The sequence below is a fragment of the Vipera berus genome (assembly GCF_964194415.1).
Source record: "Vipera berus genome assembly, chromosome: 2".
Lineage (NCBI taxonomy): Eukaryota > Metazoa > Chordata > Lepidosauria > Squamata > Viperidae > Vipera > Vipera berus.
The window spans coordinates 171,638,066-171,665,842 of NC_138203.1; the positions used below are offsets into that span (position 1 = coordinate 171,638,066).

General features: G+C 42.6%; 1 protein-coding gene and 1 long non-coding RNA gene across 2 annotated transcripts in view; one reads left to right on the forward strand and one right to left on the reverse strand.

The window, feature by feature from the left end:
* The first annotated feature begins 14,629 nt into the window (after window positions 1-14,629).
* LOC308662329 lies at window positions 14,630-20,972 on the forward strand. The gene is made up of 4 exons (XR_014025166.1): window positions 14,630-14,653; window positions 14,889-15,011; window positions 16,916-17,024; window positions 19,440-20,972. It is a non-coding gene; the product is annotated as an uncharacterized lncRNA (long non-coding RNA).
* Window positions 20,973-25,843: 4,871 nt separating this feature from the next.
* ST6GALNAC2 (ST6 N-acetylgalactosaminide alpha-2,6-sialyltransferase 2) overlaps window positions 25,844-27,777 on the reverse strand; it is a gene marked incomplete at its 5' end in the record, with an annotated part of 32,240 nt that continues 30,306 nt past the window's right edge. Inside the window, 2 exons of the mRNA XM_081319010.1 lie at window positions 25,844-27,106; window positions 27,449-27,548. Of these exons, the coding sequence (XP_081175136.1) occupies window positions 26,939-27,106; window positions 27,449-27,548 (268 nt within the window). The 3' untranslated portion in view covers window positions 25,844-26,938. The remainder of the gene's footprint in view (window positions 27,107-27,448; window positions 27,549-27,777) is intronic.

Genomic DNA, 27,777 nt, shown 5'->3' on the forward strand with positions numbered 1-27,777 from the left:
CGTCGGCCGAGGCGCGTTCGGCCCGGGCTCCCGGTCCCTCTTCCCGGCCGGCTTCCTGCCCTGCCCCTCATGGAGCTGGACTGGGCGTGCAGCCTCTCGGTGTGGCTGCTTTTCCTGCGGCTCCTGCGCTCGGACCTGTTGCTGAGCCGGCGGCTGCTGCTGGCCGTCCTGCAGGCGCTGGGCCGTCCTACCACTGCCCGAGGGGAGGGCCTCGTGCCCGCCGGATTCACCTGTCACCAGCACCGCTCTCCCCCCCACGGGGATGCGCTTCCGCCGGGCATTGCTGGCCGAGACGAGCCAGCAGGCAGCCGCCGTGAGCACGGCGTTGAGCGGCAGCGGCAGGACGGCCCAGCGCCTGCAGGACGGCCAGCAGCCCCACGCGCAGCCATGTCCCAGAGCCGCGCCGGAGATAGCTTGGTTGCGCGGGGTGGCCCGGCTTTGCAAGAACGGGGACGCTCGACTGATTTGTTTTTTTTTCTCTGGCGTATAAGACGACCCGGCGTATAAGACGACCCCCCAACTTTTGAGAAGATTTTCATGGGTTAAAAAGTCGTCTTATATGCCGGAAAATACGGTAGTTTAGAAGTAGATATAATTTGAAATTTTTGAAATGGTTTTCAATTTTTTGATTTCTTCCTTTTCTGTATGTTGTAAATGTTTTTTGTCTTTGTTGGTGTATGGTGTGTTTTTAACACGAAATGTAAATAAAGATTTATTTATAAAAAAAAATTCTCACTTAGCAACATACATTTTGGGCTCAAATGTGGTCACAAGTTGAGGATTACCTGTATTTCTATTGCTAATCAGTTTGAGGTTAAAAGTAGGATTAACCTCCAACTGTGAAGCTATTTTCAGTCTTCATGGTACTGTAACACCATAAGACTGATATGTGGGTGTTTTTCTCAGAAAAAGTAAGGGCTGCAGACAAATTATGATACAAGCAGTAAATATTTGTGTTTCCAAACTTAGTTATCTTCCTTCCCTGTCTTTGTTTTAAACAAAATTCTTGAAAATGCAACAGTTGAGTAGGTCTGCCAAAGAAACTTACAAAAATCTTAAACCTAACAAAAACCTAACAAAAAAGAAGATAGTTAATCCCTCAGTTAGATTACTAACGTTGAAAACACACCCAGATTTATTTATTTACTAATAAATAAAACTACTTTAAATAACCAGGGACCATTGCTTCCCTATTCAATTAGGCATTTTATTGCATTTACACACAAAATACTTCTTTTTTTCTTAGATATCATATTTATATGTTGCTTTTTAGTAACTGTTGCCCAAAGGATGTGCAGTACCAGTTTAAGACATAATAATAAAACATTCATTCAGTTAAACAGCTATGTGATTCCCTACCTCGCCTTCCACATTTGGAGGAATGGGGGACCTAATTAAGTTGAACTGGGGTGTATTCCATGGAGCAAAATTGGGTATATATGGAGCAGGAAAGACTGATGAAAATACATGTTGTATGATTGGCAGTTTATTTCATATTGGTTACAGCTCACTAAATACAGTTGGAAACAACTGAAATGCATATTAACACATCCACCAGAAATATGTTTCATATAGAAACTTTATTCTGTCTCCAAAAGCTCTACACTATGCTTGTTTTGATGTTTGTACTTTGGTTTTTGGCCAACCTACAACTTCTAATTTGCCATGGGCTTTCCAAACATTATTACATTTGCCTCACCAGTGTCACCTGCCAGTAGGTATCTACTGGACTTCAGCAAATCAAACAACAGGGGAGCCTTGGTGGAGCAGTGGGCTAATGCCTCCTTAAGTAACACCAGCTGCCTGCAATTAGTGCAGGTTCGCATCCCACCAGGCTCAAGGTTGACTCAGCCTTCCATCCTTCCGAGGTAGGTAAAATGAGGACCCAGATTGTTGGGGGCAATAAGCTGACTTTGTAATAATGCCACTTGGGGGGGTGTGTGAAAGCCCTAACAAGCAGGCATATACATAGAATGAAGGCTACTGCTAAGCTTGTAAGCCGCCCTGAGTCTTCGGAGAAGGGCGGGATATAAATGTAATAAAAATAAATAAATAAATAAAATAAATTAAATAAACAAATCAGCGAGCACCTAGAGGCAAACAAAGTCATTACTAAAAGCCAAGATGGGTTTGTCAAAAACAGATCATGCCAGACAAATCTTACTGGATTCTTTGACCAAGTGACAAAATTAGTGGACCAGAGGAATGCTGTGGATATAATTTACTTGGACTTCAGTAAGGTATTTGATAAAGTAGATCACAACGTACTACTTGATAAGATAGAAAAATGTGGGTTAGACAGCACCAACAGATGGATTCGTAGCTGGCTGACCGGCTGAACTCAGCATGTGGTCCTCAATGTAACCGCATCTACATGGAGGGAAGTGTGTAGTGGGGTGCCCCAGGGCTCTGTTCTGGGCCCAGTGCTCGTCAACATCTTCATCAATGATTTGGATGAGGGGATAGATGGGGAACTCATCAAATTTGCAGACAACACCAAGCTGACAGGAATAAGTAACACTCCAGAAGACAGGCTTAAGGGTACAGGGTACAGAGAAGAGCAACAAAGATGATTGGGGGACTGGAGGCTAAAATATATAGGGAACGGTTGCTCGAATTGGGTATGTGTAGTTTAACGAAGAGAAGGTTGAGGGGTGACATGATAGCAGTGTTCCAATATCTCAGGGGCTGCCACAAAGAAGAGGGAGTCAAGCTATTCTCCAAAGCACCTGAAAGCAGGACAAGAAGCAATGGATGGAAACTAGTCAAGGAGAGAAGCAACCTAGAACTAAGGAGAAATTTCCTGACAGTTAGAACAATTAACTAGTGGAACAACCTGCCTCCAGAAGTGGTGAATGCTCCAACACTGGAAGTTTTTAAGAAGAGACTGGACAACCATTTGCCTGAAATGGTATAGGGTTTCCTGCCTGAGCAGGGGGTTGGACTAGATGACCTCCAAGATCCCTTCCAACTTCTTCTTCTTCTTCTTCTTCTTCTTCTTCTTCTTCTTCTTCTTATTATTATTATTATTATTATTATTATTATTATTATTATTATTATTATTATTATTATTATTATATACAGGAGGATCTGGACAGACTTGAACACTGGGCACTATCTAACAAAATGAAATTAAGTGGTGAAAAAAGTAAGGTTCTACATTTAGGCAAGAAAAACCAAATGTACAGGTATAGTATAGGGCAGACATGTCAAACACAAGGCCCGGGGGCCGGATGCGGCCCGCGAAGTGGTTTCATGCGGCCCACGAAGCCATCCTGGAAACTGAGGGAACGGCCCCCGCTGCCTTGGCCCTGGCCCAGAGACCCTCCTCCTGCCAGAGACCCTCAGATCTGTCCCACTCCTGCCCAGGCCCCCATAGGCACCCTTGATGCAAACCATGTAGAGCTGGCCACGCCCACCCAGTAGGCCATACGCACTCTAGCCACGCCCACCCAGTAGGCCACGCCCACCCAGGCCATGCCCACCCGGCCCCCTGAGGGCAACTGCAATGCTGATGTGGCCCTCAATGAAATTGAGTTTGACACCCCTGGTATAGGGGGTACCTTGCTCAATAGTAGTAACTGTGAGAGGGATCTCAGAGTCCTAGTAGACAATCACTTAAATATGAGCCAGCAGTGTGCTGCAGCTGCCAAAAAAGCCAACACAGCGCTAGGCTGCATTAACAGAGGGATAGAATCAAGATCACGTGAAGTATTAACACCACTTTACAATGCTTTGGTAAGGCCACACCTGGAATACTGCATCCAGTTTTGGTCACCACGAGGTAAAAAAGATGTTGAGACTCTAGAAAGAGTACAGAGAAGAGCAACAAAATGATTAGGGGACTGGAGGGTGAAACATATAAGGAATGGCTGCTGGAATTGGGTATGTGTAGTTTAATGAAGAGAAGATCAAGGGGTGAGATGATAGCAGTGTTCCAATATCTCAGGGGCTGCCACAAAGAAGAGGGAGTCAAGCTATTTTCCAAAGCGCCTGAAGGCAGGACAAGAAGCAATGGATGGAAACTAATCAAAGAGAGAAGCAACCTAGAACTAAAGAGAAACTTCCTGACAGAACAATTAACCAGTGGAACAACCTGCCTCCAGAAGTTGTGAATGCTCCAACACTGGAAGTTTTTAAGAAGAAATTGGACAGCCATTTGTCTGAAATGGTATAGGGTTTCCTGCCTGAGCAGGGGGGTGGAATAGATGACCTCCAAAGGTTCTTTCCAACTACTACTACTACTACTACTACTACTACTACTACTACTACTACTACTAATTATTATTATTATTATTATTATTATTATTATTATTATTATTATTATTATTATGATGATGATGATGATGATGATGAGGGCATTTTTGTGCACAAAAGAGTACAGGGGGAGGTTAATCTGCCATGAGAGTCCACTGGGGGAAGGGAGGAGATGTTTGGAAGAAGCCTTTCTTGCTTTAAAACAATAGCCATCCTCCAGGCAAAAATTGCTTGCCTCAGCCCAAATATATCAAGTCTAGAAAATGTCTCAGCTGTCTCATCCCACAATATCTTGGATGAAGACACAAGACAATCCAATTAAAAAGTATATGTTCTCTAAAAATTTGAGTACCTAAGCTTTAAGCCGTCAGTCACTTGAAAAATGGTGTGAGAATTGCTATAATTTGCCTATATTCTATTGTATTTATTATATATCACATTTGCATAATCATCCATCTCACCTAGTGGTTTTGGGTAGCATAGAATAGACAACAAAACAAAATGCATAAAACCCCTTAAAGCTACAATTTAAAGTAAAAAGCCAGAGAAAAGAATGGCAACAACGTATGCAGAGAGTGCCTCAGTGACCTACCATACAACCACCAAATGGGCTGCGCTCTATCATGGGATTCGCCAGGTTTGTTGGCAAAACCCTGTTTTGAAGGCCTTCAAGGTGACTACAGTAGGCGTAGGGCCAGCTTCATCTCTAGGGAATGATGTTCCACAGAGAGGGGGCAAGGTTTGAGGCAATTCACGCCATGATGATGCTGCTCTTCACTGAGAGATAGAGGCAATGTGACATGTATGACTTTTGTCATTCAAAACGTCTTCACATTCAGCAACCAATTACAACCATTAGGTTTTCTGCCTTTGTGCAGTACAAGCACAGGAGCCTCTGCTGGAGGCCTCAGAAGCAAGAGGAAGCCCCGCAAAGTAGTGCAACTCCTTTGCTTTTAAAAGTCAGGGCCATCTTGCTTCAAAAAGCAGCTTCCAAAGGGGCGAGTTCAAAGTGCAGCACCTTCCCCAGCTTTGCGTTGCCCTAAAGCGACAAAAGGGAACAGGATTTGCTTTCGGTGACCAAAAGGTGACCAAAGCTCCAATTCAGATCCCCCTGCATGGGAGATGCATGGAAGAAAGGGAGATTTAACCTCTGAAGAGAGCCACGCGCTGCCATGAATGTGAGCTCTGAAGTGTTCTTGGCTCCTGCAATAATTCCATTGCTTAGGCTACAGGAGCCCATAGGGAACAAATGGGAGGGACAAAAACAGTGCAAATCAGGACAGTGAGATGCCAACGGCATTCAGAGCAGTGCTTCTGATTGAAAATCCAGGCCTCAAGAGGACATGGGGAGCAGCAGCTGTGTCAGTGAGCCACTGTGCAAGGAATTCAGACTAGCTATCAGGAGCAGAAAAGAGAATGTGAAGGGTATTTTCAGAACTACAGGAGATTTATAAATGCCATACTATTTTCTATTATTTTCTTATCTTTGTCTTTCTGTATATAAACACGAAATAATATGGCAAGGAGATATCTTCTCTCAGTTGGAAAATATCAGCTATATATAATCTCACCTTCCGGGTGAGATTCTAGGTGCTGGTAATGACCTACAAAGCCGTACATGGCATGGGTCCGGAGTACCTTAGGGAGCACCTGCGGCCGGCGTCAACTTCCCTCCGTCCGGTGCGCTCCCACAGAGAGGGCCTCCTCAGGGTGCCACCGGTCTGAGAATGCCGACTGATGGCCCCCAGGGGGAGGGCGTTCTCTGTGGGTGCGCCTGACCTTTGGAACCGTTTACCGGTTGAGCTCCGGATGGCTCCCGACCTTCGCTCCTTCTGACGTGATCTAAAAACCTATTTGTTTGAACAAGCCGGCCTGGTCTGATGGGTTTGGGGTTTAAATTATTGTTTTTAAGTACTTTATTTATTGTATTTGGGCACTATGGTTTAATCTGTTTTTAATTTTTGTATTTTGTATTTTTGGTATTTATTGCCCTGTTCACCGCCCTGAGTCCTTCAGGAGAAGGGCAGTATACAAATTAAATTAAATTAAATTAAATTAAATTAAATTTCTGAGATATATATATGCCAACACAGAGAGACACAAACACATAAACCCAAGAGAACCAAGTTTCTCTGAATCAATTATTGATATCAGTTTTCCACACCAAATTCATGGAAGCCTAGCCCTAACCCTAGGACTTCCATCCCAGTGGGACTTTCCCATTTATTTATGCAAGAAATGAAAATAAGGGGGCCTGGAAATGTTAAGAACCTCCTAACCATAACGAGTGTCTCCGAACACATTGGTGATATTTGTTTTCCTCTCTGAATTCACAGAAGACTAACCCTAAGGGGAAATGTATTTGTATGAGCTCTCCTAAGCACAGTGTGCCACTACGAATTTTTCTTGTGAAGTTCATTTCCAGTTCTGAATTCATGGAAGCCACCAATGCACACCATACGCACACAGGTGCTTACAGAGAACATAGAACTTCCATATATACTAATGATCTATCCAAGTCTTCAAATGAATGGCCAGTATCTTTCCCGTTATTTTCAATTATAGAATTTTATTTGGATTTTTCTCTTTCGTTTTTGATTTTGAAATAGCTAATTAGCTTTACTTTATGGCAGTACAAATTTTCACAGTGCATCACATTTTTCACAAAGGAGCTATCATATGTTTCTTTCCGTTCTTCTGATATGCAAAACAAATCATTGGATTCTTTTTGTTTACAAATTCTTTAATTACCCTTGTCCATCACATTTCAATCCAATGCTTAATGCTATTACTAATTCGTACATGTCCTCCCCCTTCATGGATTACTGCCTTGTCGTGGCGAAGGGGCTTGCGTAATTCAATGAAGCTATGAGCTATGCCGTGCAGGGCCACCCAAGACGGACAGGTCATAGCAGAGAGTTCTGACAAAACGTGATCCACTGGAGAAGGAAATGGCAACCCACTCCAGTATCTTTGCCATGAAAACCCTATGGACAGTACCAAAAGGCAAAACGATATGACGCTGGAAGATGAGCCCCTCAGGTCGGAAGGCGTCCAATATGCTACTGAGGAAGAGCAGAGGGCTAGTACTAGTAGCGCCAGAAAGAATGAAGCGACTGGGCCAAAGCCGAAAGGACGCTCAGCTGTGGATATGTCTGGTGGTGAAAGGAAAGTCCGATGCTGTAAAGATTTTTTCTCCATAGGAACCTGGAATGTAAGATCCATGAATCAAGGCAAGCTGGACGTGGTCAAACAAGAGATGACAAGACTGAACATCGACATCTTAGGTATCAGCGAACTAAAATGGACAGGAATGGGTGGATTTAATTCAGATGACCATCAGGTATACTACTGCGGGCAAGAATCCCTCAGAAGAAATGGAGTAGCCTTCATAGTCAATAAAAGGTAGCAGCTAAAACCATCACAAAGAAAAAGAAATGCAAGAAAGCAAAATGGCTGTCTGAGGAAGCTTTGCAAATAGCTGAGGAAAGGAGGGAAGCGAAAGGCAAGGGAGAAAAAGAAAGATACGCCCAATTGAATGCAGAATTCCAGAGAATAGCTAGAAGAGATAAGAATGCCTTCTTAAGTGCAAAGAAATAGAAGAAAACAATAAAATAGGGAGGACCAGAGATCTTTTCAAGAAAATTGGAGAGATGAAGGGAACGTTCAATGCAAAAATGGGCATGATAAAGGACCAAAATGGCAGGGACCTAACAGAGGCAGAAGAGATTAAGAAGAGATGGCAAAATTACACAGAAGAACTATACAAGAATGAGCTTAATGTCCCTGATAATCACAATGAGGTGGTCACTGACCTCGAGCCAGACATCCTAGAATGTGAAGTGAAGTGGGCCTTAGAAAAGCTGAGCAACAACAAAGCTAGTGGAGGTGACAGTATTCCAGCTGAGCTATTCAAAATCTTAAAAGACGATGCAGTAAAAGTGCTACACTCAATTTGCCAGCAAATTTGGAAAACTCAACAGTGGCCACAGGATTGGAAAAGATCAGTTTACATTCCAATTCCAAAGAAAGGCAGTGCCAAACAATGTTCAAACTATCGCACCATTGCACTCATTTCTCACGCTAGTAAAGTTATGCTTAAAATCCTACAAGCTAGACTCCAGCAGTATGTGGATCGAGAACTACCAGAAGTACAGGCAGGATTTCGAAGAGGCAGAGGAACTAGAGATCAAATTGCCAACATACGCTGGATCATGGAGAAAGCTAGAGAGTTCCAGAAAAACATCTACTTCTGCTTCATTGACTATGCTAAAGCCTTTGATTGTGTGGATCATAACAAACTGTGGCAAGTTCTTAAAGAGATGAGAGTACCAGAACATCTTATTTGTCTCTTGAGAAACCTATATGCGGGCCAAGAAGCAACAGTGAGAACTGGACACGGAACCACTGATTGGTTCAAAATTGGGAAAGGAGTCCGGCAAGGCTGTATACTGTCGCCTTGCCTATTTAACTTATATGCAGAGCACATCATGAGAAAGGCAGGGCTAGATGAATCAAAAGTTGGAATTAAGATTGCTGGAAGAAATATCAACAACCTAAGATATGCAGATGATACCACTCTAATGGCAGAAAGTGAAGAGGAACTGAAGAGTCTCTTGTTGCGAGTGAAGAAGGAGAGTGCAAAAGTTGGGTTGAAACTAAACATTAAGAAAACCAAGATCATGGCATCCGGCCCTCTTAATTCCTGGCAAATAGATGGGGAAGAAATGGAGGTAGTGACAGATTTTATTTTCCTGGGCTCCAAGATCACTGCAGATGGGGACTGTAGTCAAGAAATTAAAAGACGCTTGCTCCTCGGGAGGAAAGCCATGGCAAATCTAGACAGCACACTAAAAAGCAGAGACATCACCCTGTCAACAAAAGTGCGTATAGTCAAGGCTATGGTCTTCCCAGTTGCAATGTATGGCAGTGAAAGTTGGACCATAAGAAAGGCTGAGCGCAAAAGAATTGAGGCCTTTGAACTATGGTGCTGGAGAAGACTCCTGCGAGTCCCTTGGACTGCAAGGCGATCAAACCGGTCAGTCCTAGAGGAGATCAACCCTGACTGCTCTTTAGAAGGCCAGATCCTGAAGCTAAAACTCAAATACTTTGGCCACCTAATGAGGAGGAAGGACTCACTGGAGAAGAGCCTAATGCTGGGAAAGATTGAGGGCAATAGAAGAAGGGGACGACAGAGAATGAGGTGGCTGGATGGAGTCACTGAAGCAGTAGGCGTGAGCTTAAATGGACTCCAGAAGATGGTAGAGGACAGGAAAGCCTAGAGGAACATTGTCCATAGGGTCGCGATGGGTCGGACACGACTTCGCAACTAACAACAACAACATGTCCTCATTTGTAGAGAATTTTCTGTTTTGTTATTCACAAAATAATTGTCAGATAAGTGTCAGATAAAAGTGAAACAGATTGTTCTTCAATTTTTTGCATATGCATTTTGAAGATAATTATGCTAAACCCATGTCAGTATGTTATACAACATGCAACATTTATTAGCTTTTTCCTATTTGGCAAATACTAATGAGCTGTTAAGGAATCCTGCCTGCAGCTTTATTTAAAAACAAATATATAACTGATTTGGGGGTTTATGTTGTAACAGGAGAAACCTGCTAATTTCTATGATATAATGCAAAAGCCATCAGAAACAATAACATGAAATTGTTAGAAATATGAGTATGGCAGCAGTGCACCCTAGTGGTAAAATGTTTCCAAAATGCAAACAGCAAAATGTGAGTATTCTACAGTAATAATAATCCATGGCCATGTTTTTCCCTCAGGACTCTTCCCATGTTTATAAACTACGAACAACCCTCAAAGAGGTTTTTATGGGTTATACGTATCAATATTTACTATATTAAAAATAAAAATTGACACACTCAGTGCCACTAGCATTTCTCAATGGGATTGCTTGATGGGATTTTAATATTGTATTATTTTTCAACATAAGCAGGCAAATAATTTTCATTTGCGATGGAATGACTCTGGGTGATTTATATTAAAAACATACACATCCTCCCACATCCAGGGCATGACTTCTCTGCTAGAATTTGGTGAGGCAGGCAAAAACTGCCTAGAAGAAAGGCAGTTCTGCAATTAGGAGGGAACAACATGAAAACTATAGTACAACCTACAATATGCTTTTCAGGAAAAAAACAACCCTGAATACTTAACTAGATCCCCAAATCCATCTATTTTCTGGCCTTCAAGAATGTTACAAGAATACACTTGGACATGAAACGTCCCTCACTGTATGCATCCTGTACGTCCAAATTTCATATATTTTGGAATTGGTCGCTCTTGCTGAGAAACTTCTCTAAACATAATACTGGTAAGCCAGACATGTCAAACACAAGGCCCGGGGGCCAGATCCGGCCCGCGAAGTGGTTTCATGTGGCCCGCGAAGCCATCCTGGAAACAGTGAGGGAATAGCCCCCACTGCCTTGGCCCTGGCCCAGAGACCCTCCTCGTGCCAGAGACCCTCCGATCTGTCTCACTCCTGCCCAGGCCCCCATAGGCAACCTTGATGCGAACGTTGTAGAGCTGGCCACGCCCACCCAGTAGGCCATACGCACTCTAGCCACGCCCACCCAGTAGGCCACGCCCACCCTGGCCATACCCACCCGGCCCCCCGAGGGCAACCGCAATGCTGATATGGCCAATGAAATTGAGTTTGACACCCCTGTGGTAAGCCTATTTCCCATAGAGGGCTCAGTTAGAGCTAGATCTTAACTTTTAGTCACAACTGCGTTTCCACTTTGTCTCTATTTACATGTGAATTTGCCTGGATATTGAGATCATCCCCACTGGATCACTTTAAAGAATTTGAAGCAGAAAATAGGAATAAATGGACAACTCTTGTAATGAAGCTGTAAACACAGAGCCTTTCAAGAATCTTCATTGAGAATAATTATGGACATATTTATAAACTATCTGAAATTTTAAGTTTGAGATGGGTTAAAAGTTTGCTGATGACTACATCCTATTTAGGGTATTTAAAAATAGGGGTTAGAAAGAATTCCAGAAGATCTGTAGAGTGGAAAAATGTGCAATACAATGAAAAATATAGCTCTATCAAAGCAGGTGTAAAAGATGTGCATTGTGGAAAGGCAACCCTAAGATTCATGTAAACTGCTGAGATCAGAGTAAATAGAGGCCTTGAGAACTGCATGGATTCTTGTGAAAATGTCAAGCGAGTTTGTCGCAGCTATGAAAAAAAATGATTTTCTCACTAGGGTTCATTGGCAATGGGATCAAAACTGTTCCCCAGATTCAGATGTGAATGCATGACATGTTCATACTTAGATCAGGGGGAAAATCGGAACTAGAAGTGTTTAATAATCTGCTCTGAGATCCTGAAGAATATGCTGGATATAAAATGTAAAAATAACATTTATTTAAAAATATACTTGGATCTTATTCTAATGCAGAGTGCCTTTCAGGATTAAATAAACCACAATCCAGAAAAACTTTGATGTCACAATAAACCAGCTTTATGATATCTCCACATTCTTTGTGGGGGTCTATGGAGATTATGTCATCCAGGTCATGGCTGTCCCAAAGGTGCTGTTTCCCGAGGCAACTGGACCTTGTTTTTCTTTGAAGACGTTTCACTTCTCATCCAAGCCTCTTCAGTTCTGACTGGATGGTGGGGAATGGAAGGATTTATATTCCTTGCAGATAGCTGGTCATTTGCATTCTTCAATGTCTTCAAAGAAAAAAAAAAGAAGTCCAGTTGCCTCTTGAAAAAGCACCTTTGGGACATCCATGACCCAGATTACTGAGAATCTCCATGTACATTTAGCTATGCACTTTGGAATGAACATCTTTGCATGATGCAGGAATGTGAACGGATTTCCAGAAAACATTGCAGACCACAGGAACCATTTACACTTCAGTTTGAGATGGAGGCAACACAGACTTATCCCCAACAGCCTGCACCTGTCTTTAACAGTGAAGAGACACAGGGCAGCAAACATCCTGCAGAAAGCACAGCTCCACAACAGTCCTTTCAGCAATTCCAAAAAGGCTCCACACCCATTTGCAATGAAGGTGAAGGTTCATTCTCCAAGCTTGTGGGTTGGTTTCCAAACGTTTCATTACCAGGCTAGGTAACATTTTCAGTGGCATTTAGGAGATGTCAGAGTGTTCTTCTGTTTATAAGGGCTTCAGGTGTTGGTGTGTCAAGACCCATCACAAGACCCATCCCAAGCCTCTCACTGATGACTCACACTTGACCTATCACAAGACCCTCACAACACACCCACACCTGAAGCCCTTATAAACAGAAGAACACTGACAGTGACATCCCCTAAACCAGGGGTAGGCAACCTTGGCTCTTTTATAACCCGACCTGCGCTCCTTCCAGCGCGATCTAAAGACTTATCTCTTCGAACAAGCTGGCCTGGCCTGATGGGATGGGGTTGGGTTTTATTACTTTTAATGTGTTTTAACTTATTGTAAGAGATGTGGGCATTTTGTTTAATCTCTTTTAATTTTTGTATTTTGTCTTTTAATATGTACTGCCCTGTTCACTGCCCTGAGTCCTTCGGGAGAAGGGCGGTATACAAATAAAATTAATAATAATAATAATAATAATAATAATAATAATAATAATAATAATAACAACAACAACAACAACAACAACAACAACAACAACAACAACAACAACAACTTGTGGACTTCCAACTCCCAGAATTCTGGGAGTTGAAGTCCACGAGTCATAAAAGAGCCAAGGTTGCCTACCCCTGCCCTAAACTCTGCTGAAGATATTTCCTATCCTGGAAACAAAACATTTGGAAACCAACCCACAAGCTTGGAGAAAATCTTCACCCTTATCTTACATTCAAGCTACAGACATTCACAACTATTGCAAACCCATTTGCAGTACTCAGATGACCCTGAGGACAAACCTCCAAGTGGCCTCGGCGACTCTTAAAAAAGAATTGCAAATGACCAGCTGTCTGCGAAGAATATAAATCCTTCCATTCCCCACCATCCAGTCAATACTTTGTGTGTGTGTGTGGGGGGGGGGTTTGCAACGTATGAGCTATTTTTCCAACCCGCCGTGTCAATCTTAAAGAACATGCCCTACTCTAAAAAAGAGAAATGTCTGCCGAAAATGAAGTAACCATATTCCTGCAGCAAGCTCTTCCTTTACAACAGGGGTCTTCAAACTTGGCCCTTTTATGACTTGTGGACTTCAACTCCCAGAATTCCTCAGCCAGGCATGCTGGCTGAGGAATTCTGGGAGTTGAAGTCCACAAGTCATAAAAGGGCCAAGTTTGAAGACCCCTGCTTTACAAGGTCTGCCTTCTAGGTTTGCAGACGACTAAAGGGCACTCTTAGTCAGAAACCCATCCCGCCACGATCTTAGTAACTGAATGAGCCAGGCGCATGCCAGGAGTTGTTTTTTTTTTGGAGTCGCGCGAGAGAAAACGAGACTTCCATCCCACGCGGAAGTAGAGATCCATTTTGCGCATGCGTGAGGCGATTCCTCCTGCTTTTGCTGCGCTTCGCAATGCGGGTAAGCCGTTGACTTCTTGCGGGATCCGGTGTAATCCTTCGCGGAGTCTTGTTTCTAAGAGGGTGCGGAGCCGAGGTTCTTGTCCCGTAAAGATGGGCGATGGGGAGGGAACGCGGAGGGGATGAATTAGTTGAGTTGCGCCGTCCGCCGCTTTGGTATTTTAAGGTTTTGTTTCTAGCAGCTGGGAAACTTGGGCACGCGGGCGTTTGCTGATGATGCGGTCAGGGTAACAGAGCTAGATTGCAAAGATCCCGACGATCGTTAGACGGCAGTAGCCAAAAGTAAAATGCTCTTTGCTGCTGCTGCTGCTGCTGCTGCTGCTTTGTGGTCTCCCTGGCTCGTGGAGGCCCGATCTAGTAGCCCACTGGTCTCCAAAAGCGAAATTGAGGGCAGACTTTTCTATTAGTAAAGCGCAAACTTAATTGTTTCTGTAATTTGGAAAATCCACCGATTATCTTTTTTATTCTGTAACTATGGACCTTCCTTTAATTGAGACCAGTATTTTGGGAAAGCTATCATTCCGCAAAGATGAAGGAAAAAGGGAGAGGGATTACACAGAACAACAGGTGACCGGCTTTTGTTCATCTTAGGAATAGTTTGATAATTTGTACACTTTGGTACAGATATGTGGACTCTTCAGTCCACCTCCTTGTGTGATAAGACTGCAATTCCATAATTTTTATGTATCTGAAAGGTGTTAAATTTGGAAAAGCCTCGTTGTCTTGGGTATCTATTCACAAGTATGAATAATATATCATTTATTTCCTAATATTAAAGCATATAATACAGCATGGAAACATCTCAAGTCTCTGTAAATTGGAAGACACAATTCACCGTCACCTTGCATGCATGCATAAGGTATGTTTAAAATTTCCCTAGGGATCAGCATAAGGATTGCTTAGTTTAGTAACTTTCATCAAAGTTATAAAGAACTGAGCTATTGATGATACAGAGTTATCCCTGTCTGAAAAGAGAAAGTTATTCTTTTTGTGGAATTGTGGATACTGAAGCTCAGTCCTGGAAATTTAAAAGTAAATGTTGTAAATATAAAGCTTTCTCTGATAATATGTAAAGTTGCTTTTATTTGCCACAGGAGTCAACCCAGGCAGGGATGCAGATGTCACATATCTTCATTGTAAACTCTAATCCAAAGAAAATCCCTTTTTGGAGGAGAGGGTGTTCGTAATAATGCATCTCTTCTGATCCACATTCCAAGGTATGTGTGTTCTTGAATGCTCTTAAGGGCTGCAGTTACGAAAGTCGGACACTGTTAACACAGAAAATTGCCATTGCCAAAATATTTGTGAATGTGTGAATGATGCTCCATGCTTGCTCCAAACAAATTTTCTTTTTTGGCCTGACATGTAGAAGTCTGGTCTGAGCACAGTGGACTTGACCCTGGTCAAGAGAACTTTTGAACTTTTCCACTTAGTCAATTGCCAAGTAACCTTTTCATTTGTAAAACTTTGTAGTCATTCTGAAGATAACAAATTTTGAAGTATTCATCAGAAGCAAGAAACAGTGCTTCATGTCAGCAAACCTGCTGGAATATTCATTAAACACATCCAGTACAATGCATTCTTTTTGTGTGGAGAGTCAGTAAGGTGTACATATTACTGTGCTGGATGAGGATTAAGAACTCTAACTTGCTCTTGAATCACACTTGGATGATATTGAATGAATTGTTGGTAGCTTGCTGGTGGCTTGTTCAGGGCCATGGTTTTTTTTAAAATCCCATTTATATCCCGCCCTTCTCCGAAGACTCAGGGCGGCTTACAATCTAAAGCACAAATCAATGTGCTTAGCAATAGCCTTCATTCTATGTATATGCCTGCTTATTAGGGCTTTCAGCCCCCCGCAAGCGGCATTATTACAAAGTCAGCTTATTTCCCCCAACAATCTGGGTCCTCATTTTACCTACCTCGGAAGGATGGAAGGCTGAGTCAACCTTGAGCCTGGTGGGACTCGAACCTGCACTAATTGCAGGCAGCTGGTGTTACTTAAGGAGGCATTAGCCCACTGCTCCACCAAGGCTGTTATAATTGTTAATATTGTTAATCAAATTAGTTAATCAAATCAGATTGTGGTAAGTTTACACAATCCTTATAATATGATTTGTAAACCAAGTGGTTGGATTTAAACATTGCATTGCGACAAAACAAATGGCATAACCACTTTTCGATTTTCCGGTCCCTCATGCAAATGCAGGTAGTCCTCATTTAACAACCACTTGTTCAGTGACTGTTCAAAGTTAGTGATGTGCTGAACGAGTGGGACTTACAACCCATGCTCATAGTTGCAGCCATTCCAGTATCGGCGTGATTGTGATTCAGGTATTTGGCAACTGGCTTTGCAATTAAATGATACTACTTGCACGTGATCACCATTTTTAACCTTCACTGCCAGCTTCCAACAAGCAAAGTCAAAGAGGAAGCTGGAAGGAGTTCAGAAATAGTAATCATGAAACTGAGAATTCACCTAATAGCAGCAGCTGGACTGTTGGAATGGTTATTGTAAGTCTGTGGCCATGTGACATCCTGCTTTACGACTATATGCCTTAGCGAAGTTCTTGATCTCAGGTACTGTTGGTAAATGTCCTCACTTATTTGTACTAAGTCCACCCTGCCTTAGTTTTTTGAGATAGCAATAGCACTTAGACTTATATGCCGCTTCGCAGTGCTTTACAGTCCTCTCTAAATGGTTTACAGAGTCAACGTATTGCTCCCAACAATCTGGGTCCTCATTTTAACTGACCTCAGAAGGATGGAAGGCCGAGTCAACCTTGAGCCAGTGAGACTCGAACTGCTAAACTGCTGGCAGCCGGTAGTCAGCAGAATTAGCTTGCGGTACTGCATTCTAACCATTGCGCCACCACAGCTCATAAGAGTTCTTATTTCTTCAGCTGGATCTTAACTGCTTTTTCGTTTCTGTTGGCGCTCATTCACTCAAGCCTGTGATGTGATGTTATCCCTGTCTGAAAAATCAACAGTGAGGGAAAATCTCCATGAACTGAGGCTATCCATCATGGAGTGGTCTTCTGTAGCAATTGCTTTGCAAACGATTAAATTGACTTCACGAGCTAGCTACAACTTAAATGCAGCAATTGTATTTTTCTTTTAGAAGAATGTCAGCGTTTGATGGTAACAAAAGCAGCCCAACCCGTCTCTGAAACTTTTCCTGGAAGCAGAATTCCATGTACGCCTGCTGGGAATGGGACAGACACCTGGATGTGAGTAGCACTTTTAACACGGTCTGGGTTTCAAAGATTCACTACACTAAATTGTGGTTGGCTACTTTGAGATCTTACGAGAATTCAGACAATTGAATAATCTGGTTCATGGGTTAGCATGTGATGGTGACACAGCAATAGTGTCATGTGATTCTACATTACCAGTCATTGAAGTAAAGGAAGACATTTATGCTTAGGGCCCTTCGTTCTACCTAATGTGGCATTAAAATCAGTAAGGAAGGCTGCAATTATCTGTGTGTGAGCAGGATAACTTCTCTAAAACCAGAGCCAAGCCATATTTGGTGTCTGTGAAGTAGCAGGCAAAAGAAAAATTGGCTTTAACAATAGATCCAGTCCAGCTAGGGCAGGGGTAGGCAACCTTGGCTCTTTTATGACTCGTGGACTTCAACTCCCAGAATTCCTCAGCCAGCATGGCTGGCTCAGGAATTCTGGGAGTTGAAGTCCACGAGTCATAAAAGCCAAGGCTGCCTACACCTGAGCTAGGGGCTATGGAGAAAACCAAATGCATCCTGATGGAAGAAGTCATTGGAAGCAGCAGCTTGGAATGTTGTCAACTCTTCCGTTCTAAGCCTTTCCCATCTTGGTCATGTGACCCAGAGTGGAACACATGTTTCCCAGCGCATCTGTTTGTGCACACGTTATTTGATTACAGGTAGTCCTCGATTTACTACAGTTCACTTAGTGACCTTTCGAAGTTACGACACTGAAAAAAGTGACTTGGGACCGTTTTTCACAGGACCATTGTAGCATCCACAAGGTAACCTGGATCAAAATTGAGATGCTTGGCATCTGGTTCCCATTTATGACGGTTGCAGCATCCCGGGGTCATGTGATCACCTTTTGTGACCTGACAAGCAAAGTCAGCAGGGAAACTAGATTCACTTAACAAATGTGGCAATAAAAGTAGTAAAATGGGACAAAACTCACTAAACACATGTCTCACTTAGCAGCATAAATTTTGGGTTCAATTGTGGTCGTAAGTTGAGGACTACTTGTCCATAGAAGCTCTCCATGCTTTTTCCTACCTTGTAATTCTTTCCATCCTAATGGGACATAGGAAATAAATGTTGTAAAGCAGAGGTGTCAAACTGGATGGTGTCACGTGACTTATCGGGATGTTTTTTGCCTTTGTGGAGCTGAGGTGGGCATGACCTGCATGTGACCCATCCAGCCCGCAGGCTGCCAGTTTGATAACCCCGGTTGTAAAGGGTCTTTCAAAGCTTGCCCCCCGCCCCCGAGAAATGAAGCTTAGATGAAACAGACGGAGGTGCTGCAGACAATGATAATGATGCAGATTTTGAACTGGGTGTGTCTGATGTTCCTCATCTCATACCCGTCAGAATTAAATGATCTGGTCAGAGAACAGATTTCTCAAAACCAAAGCAGAACTACTGGGTTCAGGACTGCAAGGATGGTGTTTGCTATCACCAGGAAGTGATATATACCAAGACACATTTGGTTCCTTGCGATTCAGATTCTTTTGTTGATGTCTTTTTTCCCAGCTGAACTTTTACAGCCATGGTGAACAAGTGGGAAAAAAAGGGTGTGGAACGCCCTTCTGCCACCACAGCTTTCTTTTCTACACTTTCCAAAGAGGAAAGGTTGAAACTAAAAACAGACAACTAAGGAATGAAGTTAACTATCTAGGGTTTTCTAGAGTGAGGAGTTATTTTTAAAAGGAATGTTTTAAGAATGTTCCACGTCTTCCCTACTTTACAAAATGTTAGGAAAAGAAGGCATGGTCACTTTTCCCCCCCCCCCAAAAATCAAAAAGACATTTCCTCAAGCTTCGTATCGAGTGTTAGAAAAAGTGGGTGGGTGGGTGGGTGTATAGAAGCCTGCTTCCCAGAGTATGTGCCTAAATGTATACATTTTCACAGCAAATGTTCTGTATGAAAATTCCATGTTTCATACACATATTTTGCAGGAACCATCATTGCTTTTGTTGCATTATCTGTAGGTGTTTTAAATGTCATGGCATTTTTCAAAATAAAGAAGAATGTAAGCATTATGCCAGCGAATACAGCTGAACTTTTCTTCAGTGTAGGCTCTTAATTTGTGATTGTGAGGTTTGGGGACCCTCTGAAGATGATGAGCTTTTGAGGTCTGCAAGATTACACAAAAGGGAAACTGGAGGACTAAGACTGTCCCCAGACTGCTGGCTTTCAAGATTTTATCAGCAGCACTTGCCTTGGTTTTATATTCCAGGACTGCAGTCTCACTTTGCATTTGTATACAGTTAGCAAGGGGTAGCTAGGTAGTGTTGCAGAGCATCCCCCTACATTGAGTTGGTACCCTGTTCTTTGTTGCTAAAAAGTGGGCGATTGACTGAAATTCATGTGAATAGTTGGAGGGAAACTGTTAACGGTATTTTTTCCCCTTAATTTCTCACAGCTTAGGCATAAAATGCTCCTGTTTAAAGAAACAGCACGGTGAATATGAGTTTGGAGTGGATAACACCAGACATTATGTGGAAGGAAAAATCACGAAACTGTGTTTCACTTGTTTTGGCCATGTCATGGGGGAATTCACTGGAGAAAGTAGTTGTCAACGTTATGATAGCTAGATATGTTTGGAAGAATTAGAGGTAAAAGGAAATCAGACCGCCAAAAAAGTACCAGCTGGATACCATCAAGGCCGACACTAGCCAGAACGTAAAACAGCTCAAGGAAGCAGCACAGGATTGGATGATGTGAAGAGACCTGGCCCATAGAATTGCCAAGAATCATTGAATGGATAACATTATCAACAGATCTATAAGGTTTTAAACAACCTGCGTCTACTGCAAACCTAGCCAGTCGGACCAGATCCTCACCTTCACAAGCAACCACCCCAGTGTTTTCAGATCCTCTTCAGAAGGGCCAGGACACACTTCAGTACAACAATAAGAAAAGCAGAAGAGAAATGGCTACTTGATGTCTTTCTCTGTAACTGCTATCCAAAAAACTTCAAATTCTGACACACAGCGCACAAACCACGCTATACACACAACCACCATGCAAAAACTATCCTTTCCGTAGACACTTGGGGTGTTGGAAATAGCCAGAATTCTCCAAACCCTAGGAATAGCAATAGCCCACAGCCACACTCTTCCAGGATTTATCCAGAACCAAAGACAAGACACAGAAGTCTGAAAGAAACAATGTAATCTATACAGTCAGCTATAACTTGGGACAAACATCACATCAATTAAAAACCAGGTTCTACAAACACCAGCTGGCTGTCAAAATGCCAGAATCCCAAATCCTTAATCTCTACTCACACAGACCAAAAAATAGCAATTTCGAGCAATACTAAAATCATCAGCCACCCCACCACCTGCCATGCTCTTGTTCATTGAAGCCTGGCACTCCACAAGCAATTCCCTCAACAGACATTGACCTACAACCAGCCTATAAACCCTTCAGAATTCAAATTTAACAGCACGACCAATCAGAGTCAGCACTGACCCTTAACCAATCCACGCAAGCCCCCCTCCCCCTCAGTTCAACTGACCTGATGTAACCTTCCCATCACAAGCCTCTTACTGATGACTCAATAATGACCCTGATCTGAAGTAAGCTGCCCATCACAAGCCCCTCACTTGACACATCCACATCTGAAGCCTCTATAAACAGAAGAGCATTGACATCCTAAATGTCACTGGAGACGTTACCTGGCCTGGTAACAAAACATTTGGAAACCAACCCACAAGCTTGGAGAGCCAACCTTTATCCTCAGGTTTTAATATGTTTATTAAAGGGTTTGGGGAAGGTTTTAATAAAATTTTATGTACATTAACTTTTTTTAAAAAAAGGTATAGTCAATATACAGCTGGACACATTTCAGCAATATTTGTTGGTTTTTAGATGGCTGACTTTCTCTGTTGAAGAAAGAATGTTTCAAGTCTTTTAAGCTAGCTGGAGGCCATTAAATAATTCTACTGAAGACTTCTCTTGTCCTGTAGTTTGTTACCAATCAGGTCCATCAAAGAAGCACTCAAGCTTTATTGTCGCTCTGCCTCTTCATGTTCTCATAACTAGGATTCAAGAGATGTGCTACCCCTGATCTGGAGGTGAGGTAGCCATATGGATTAATGTGGCATCCCATTTAGTGTTTTACATAATTGTGTGAGATGTCCATTCTTTCAATAATTACTCAATTTTTGTCCTGTGTTATGTGTACAGAACAGGCAGAAATAGTCTGGACCCTATTTTGCAGTGCAATTCTGGAGCATACTGGGCATTAGCTATGTTGATGTTACCGTTTACAGAGCAGTCTTCCACAAAAGGATTGCCTCTGGATGTGTTTGCTATTCTACCTAAGCTTTCTGCAAGTTGAGTATCTGTATTGCAGACAGGAGAGGGTAACGCAGGGGTGTCAAACTGCCGGCCCACGGGCCAGATGCATCACAAAAAAGCCGCGCCCACCCCATTGGCAATGGCAAAACAGTCCCGATACGGTGCACAACATGTCCCGAGTTTGACATGTCTGGGGAAATGGATCATTACATCCATGAACCAAGGTTGGAACCAGTAATTTCCTCACTAAAGGCTCAGTCTCTAATGCCTGAGTGTCTCCAGGCCAAGCTTATGAGGACGCTGGTACTTGTAATAATGAGGACAGTGGCTGTGGTATTATCTGCTGGATTGAAAATGCTCCCTTATTGCTTGCTTCCTTTTATCTCAGCAGAACTCACAGAAAACAGCTAATAGGCAGGACTGAATGCCTTTTCTGAGTAGGTCTGTTCACTCTTTTTACAATAATGAGCGGAAAACACAAGTTTTTCTTCTCTTTCTCCTGCTTTCCTCCTTTTCTTCAGCTAGGCCTTCTTTTGGATTTAATTTATTCAGTCAGAGGGACAATTTTCTACTCTTACCCCTACCCACCCTCCACCCCATGAAAAGAAAAGCACAAAGATCATTCAACATTTATGCAATTATACAAAGTGGGGAAATGTTTCAGGTTACATCCATCTATTCCCCTTATGTGCTTGCAACCCTCTTGTCACTAGCCATTACTTTTCAGCAGAACAAAGACGTGATTCTGATCTCGTTGCTATTTACACTTAATTATCTTAGAAACACTAATGTGAGGTGTTCGCAAGGTTACTTGTGTGAGGTGTTCACAAGGTTACCCTTTCTGTTGCTTTTTGGAATCTAGTGGCTTAATTAGTTTGAGAGGGAATTTTGGCCCATGTGGACCAAAGTTAGAGTTACTCCTCCCCTCTCACTTTAGGTACTTTTTCCCCCCTAGGCACTTTGCAATGCTGTCTTGCTCATTTAATACGGCTGCATTTACTGATGAGGTACACCCTATGAAACAAAGCGTGCCCCCTTTGGAAAGAGCAGAGGGATGACATCGTATAGCTTGGGTGTATCTGGATAGTGCTAGATTTTTTTTCCCCTTCTCCAATTTTGCTGAGAATTTTTAAAATAAATTATTTGGTGACTCTGTTTCTTACCATGAATTCTGTTATGGCATCACTGCTTTTCAGCAACTGTGGGCAGATGTCTGAGACTTTTCTGTAAGTAGCAACTGAAATTTTATTTTTTAACCTGAGAGCAAGTGAAAATGATTACATATAGGAAATTGTTAAGACTTAAGTCAATTTTAATAATATTTGTTTCATGTCTCAATACAGCTGTTAAGCAGGCAAGCTTGAAAAAAATTAAAATTATCTTGGCTCTGCCCATTTGGGAGGATTCCATTTCCACTTAGTTTGGATGAGATCAACTCCAACTTGTTATTCAAAGGCCCTGAAGCTACATCCTAGAAAAAAAAGTTGTTCCTTCCTGATATAAAAAATATTGTTGGCTTTGACCCCTTAAACATATATAAACATGTAAACATGACTTTTCTCTAGAGTTTTGATTAAAGCAATAAGTGGGTTAAAGTAACTGAAGACACATTGTGAAATCAATTAAAGGTTCAAACCTGACATAAAGAGGGCATGTAATAGGAGTCATTCCAATTTTCTAGAGATTTAAAATACCAATAGGGAAAGGAGAAGAGAGAAAGGCTATGAGAAAGCATTAAAGGAAAACACCATAAAGGGAGGAAGATTCCACTACTGCCAATTTGCAATTTAAATACATCTGGTAGCCTCTTGTTAAATATAAAACACAAACCCTAACATGAAACCTTGAATTACTCTAGATTGTTTCCCCACCGTCTTCTGTAAGAATTTAAAAGTTTGGAATTCAGAATCTGCAGCCAGTTCTACACACCATAGAAAAAGATCTGGTCCCAGCATCCTATAATTGTAAATTGTGCTGTGCTACATTGCAGGGAAGGGGGACGCGGTGGCTCAGTGGGTTAGGACGCTGAGCTTGTCGATCGGAAGGTCGGCAGTTTGGCGGGTCGAATCCCGAGTGCCGCGTAACAGAGTGAGCGCCTGTTACTCGCCCCAGCTTCTGCCAACCTAGCAGTTCGAAAGCACGTAAAAATGCAAGTAGAAAAATAGGGACCACTCCGGTGGGAAGGTAACAGCGTTCCGTGCGCCTTTGGCGTCTAGTCATGCCGGCCACATGACCACGGAGACGTCCTCGGACAAGCGCTGGCTCCTTACCTTTTTACATTGCAGGGAAAGGGTCACTTCTGAATATTCTACATACAATAACAATGAGAAAATTATATAGCAGAAGAAAGGGTTCTTAGGGAAAGACTTTTTGTTTCATGTCTCAATACAATTGTAAAGCAGGCAAGGTTACAAATGGAGGTCTCTGAGCTCCCAAGAGTCAGTGGGAAGGTATATGTGAGTTCTTTGGTGAAAAGACAATTATACAAAAAGTAACCAAACAGGACCCTGATGCCAACAGCAAAACAAAACAAAAAACCCCAACCCTCCCCCCCCCCATTTGCTTCCAAAAAGGAGGGAGGAGATCCAGTGGAGTGGCACATGTCTAGCATGACCTACCTATATTATAAATTATACAAATGCTTTAACAAACTTTCTAGAATTCTTAGACTGGAATAACTGGATTCAGAACAATGGGAACAAATGAAGGATTACAGATGTTACTGTATCACAATGGTTGGCAATTTGCAACCCTAGCCTCCCAGTCCACTCTCAGGCAACCTTGGGGCTCCAACTGAGATTGTGTGAAATTGGCAACAGTATTTACTGCCATTTCATGGCAAGGAATACTACTATAGGCAGAAGACAAAGCCAAAACTCCTGCCAAAAATTTACAGAAGAAAATGTAAACCCTAATCTCGTTAGCAAATTCTATGCAGAGAACGTGCTTAATTCTCATAAGGTGGTTAAATGCATTATGAGCAAGGATTCCCCACCCCCGCCGTTGGGAATTGGCCGTGCCAGCGGCGGGGGAGCATGTGAAGCTTCATATGCACATGGGTAGCATATTACGTGTGCGAAACCATTCCCCCTGCTGCCACTACTGCTGGCAGTCCGTGGAGCCAAAAAGGTTGGGAACTGCTGCATTTATAGTATTCCAGATCTCAGCTAGTTGACCCAGCCAACTGACCCTATCAGCCCTGGTCTTCTGGGAAAGTAAATCCACTAGTCAGTCGGCTCCTTCCTATTGTGAGCTCTCTTCTTTGAGGGTTTCTATTGAACTTTCAAAGACTTCCATCTGAGATGGAGTCCTAGAGAGGTCTTATTTTCACCCCTATGGGTGCAAGAAGTGGAATCAAGTAAAAGTGATAATTCTGGAATTTGTGGTGCTTTATGGGGAGTAGGAATAATACTGAGGAATACAAGAAAAAGTCACAGCCAAGGCCACAGTCAGATAAATGAAATCTTGAGTCTGGGGCAGAAAAATAATTTGAGAAAGCATTTCAGACATAATCTTCCCTGGTTCTCTTTGAAGATAACGGAAGGGAGAGGGGAGGCACATTCAGACTTGCAAGGTTCTATTACTGTAACCTTATAGTGATACAGGTGTTGATGTTCTAGTCCAGACATGTCAAACACAAGGCCCAGGGGCCGGATCCGGCCCGGGAAGTGGTTTCATGTGGCCCACAAAGCCATCCTGGAAACAGTGAGGGAATGGCCCCCACTGCCTTGGCCCTGGCCCAGAGTCCCTCCTACTGCCAGAGACGCTCAGATCTGACCCACTCCTGCCCAGGCCCCCATAGGCACCCTTGATGCCAATGATGTAGAGCTGGCCACGCCCACCCAAGTAGGCCATACGCACTCTAGCCATGCCCACCCAGTAGGCCACGCCCATCCTGGCCATACCCACCCAGCCCCCTGAGGGCAACCTCAATGCTGATGCGGCCCTCAATGAAATTTAGTTTGACACCCCTGTTCTAGTCTGATTTATCCTGAAGGGCAGATAGATGCCAACCTCCAATGGGAGAAAAATTAAAAAGACCAGAAAAGGGAAAAACTTCCAACTTCCTTTACAATACCTGATATGGCTAGTTATATGGCCACTATCAGACTGACTAAAGTAGCCCTACTCTTGTGCTGCCATCTAAAAAGGGGAGTATGTTGTTTGGAGCTAAGGATAACTGAAAGGCTATATTGTGAGAATAATCATGTGCCACAATCCCACATCCTTTGCCTTAATAGTCTGCCTCCTGATCCTTTAGCCTCTTGTTCATCCCTCTTCTGTTTGTTTTTTCTTCCTAGTGTTTTCCCACAAATGCAGGGTCTACTTTTTTTTTCAGGTGACCAAGTGTTGATCCATTGGTTGTGATGGGAATTGACTGACCAGTTTGTTGCCTGAGTCTGATATTGTGGGCTGAAAGAATGACTGGCCCAAGATCACCCAGGTGACTTTCATGATTAAGGTTGGGACTAGAACTCACAGCCTTCTCATTTTACCTCGGTGCCTTAATCACTAGATTAAACTGGCTGTTTCTATTTATTGTTTGGAGGGCTATTTTGCTTTTTGATATTTCATAGGTGCCAAACCATGTGTTCTCCATCCCTTAAAGAAAACTGAATCATTTGAGTAGCAGTAACACCTTCAAATTTATTGCTACTTTATATATAAATACATTTAATAAGAACACTTGAATTTGTTAGGTATTCTGCACGTAACATTTCATCTGCAACTATCCCTTTTCCCAAACCATAGTTCTCCTTCAGAGAAATTCAGGCTACTGAAACATTTTTAGAGGTATTGCCCGCAACTTCCTTAGCAGTGATTTATTTTGAATGTTGTAGCATTCAGTAGCCTTACAACATCCAGTTAGAAGGCTGATCTCTCCCACTGTGGAGATGGAAGAATTACTCAGTACCATTGCAGCTGATTGTGAAAACAGAAGTGGGTCAACATTTGTACACCTCAAAGGATCCCTGAGTTCACGTTTGTGGAGCGTGGGTGCATGAGAGATCTATATAGTCCAGGACAGATTTAAATTCTGGCAAAGATATCCCTTCTTACTAGAAACAACTATTCCATAGTATTGTAATAATATTCACTTTACTGGAACTTATTCACCTTCAGTAAAGCCATTTTCACTGGATGCAGGCCATGCAGAGTTTGTGAATAGGAGTTCTGATGGTTGTGGCCTTCTGCATTTAGACTGTATAATGATACTTGTGAGCACAGTTCTATGGTCCTCAGCACCAATTAGATGGATGTGTCCTAAATGGAGGGTAATGGACTGATGCCCACCTCTGCATAATGTATGCAAGCCTAGGAGAATATTTGCCTATAAATAAATACAATGAAACTGTATTTGAGTTTCTCCTGTACAGCAGTAATGTTGCTGCATCTCCGGGCTACACTGTTGTAACAGCAGATGGGTCTGTCTTTACCAAATCCAGTGGGAACGGTTCTTAGAGTCCTCGGCTGTCCAGTATGCTTGGAGTGTGCTGCTGATCAATTTCATTTCTGGAGACAAAAAAAGGGTTCCTCTTCATGAGAAATGCTCTCGCACAAAGAGTCAAGGGAAAATGCACCTTTGTTTTTCCCCCACAGAATTACTTATCTTCATCGCCGATAGAGCTTCATGATGCCAACTCGGTGCAAGTTCTTCCATAGCTCGGCTTCTAGTAACATATCATGATTGGCATAGAAGACCAGGGGCTTTTTCTCCTGCTCATAGTAATGATCTGAAAACAATTTATAATTCTCTGTGATGAATCCATAGGCACTGACCTATCGAAGGAGAGGAAGTGAAAAGATGAGCGAGGGACAGACCTGGACCAAGAAATACAGTCTTTCATGCAGGAATTCCCTTGGAGAAACAAAGCTGCATCCGATGGAAGGCTAGCCAGCATGAGGCAGATGTCTAAATGCCACATGGTTTGGAATAACAACAACAAAAAAGCAACTTTCCCATTTCCTCCAAAGAATACAAGTATATTTTATGCATCTTGGTCTGCCATCTGATGCCTCCCTCCTTTCACTGTTTTTCACCATCACCAGTAGTTTTAAATCTCCATTGTCTGTTAGTGAGCAACTAAAAATTAGAAAAGGTGACACTATGGGAACTATTACCTGATCGCAAGTATGTAGAGCCGTTAAAAGCATAAGTGCTCCAGTGCTGGGTATGTAGAGATGACCAAACTGAGAATTAATAATTTCTGATTTTAAAAACCTGGGAACAGAAAGAGGCAAATTCAGCAGAAAATGTTACTGGGGAAAAATTGGGATAATGTTATCTTTCCTTGGTTAAGAATCTGGCAAATAGAAAGGCTTCAGATGTCTCCCTGACATGCTGGGTTTCCAAACTGACAAAATCTGATCTGGGGTGTTTTCAAATTCCTGCTTTCATGTTTGTATTATTCTTCAAAGATCTTTTAAATGTCATTAGGGTTTCCAGATCA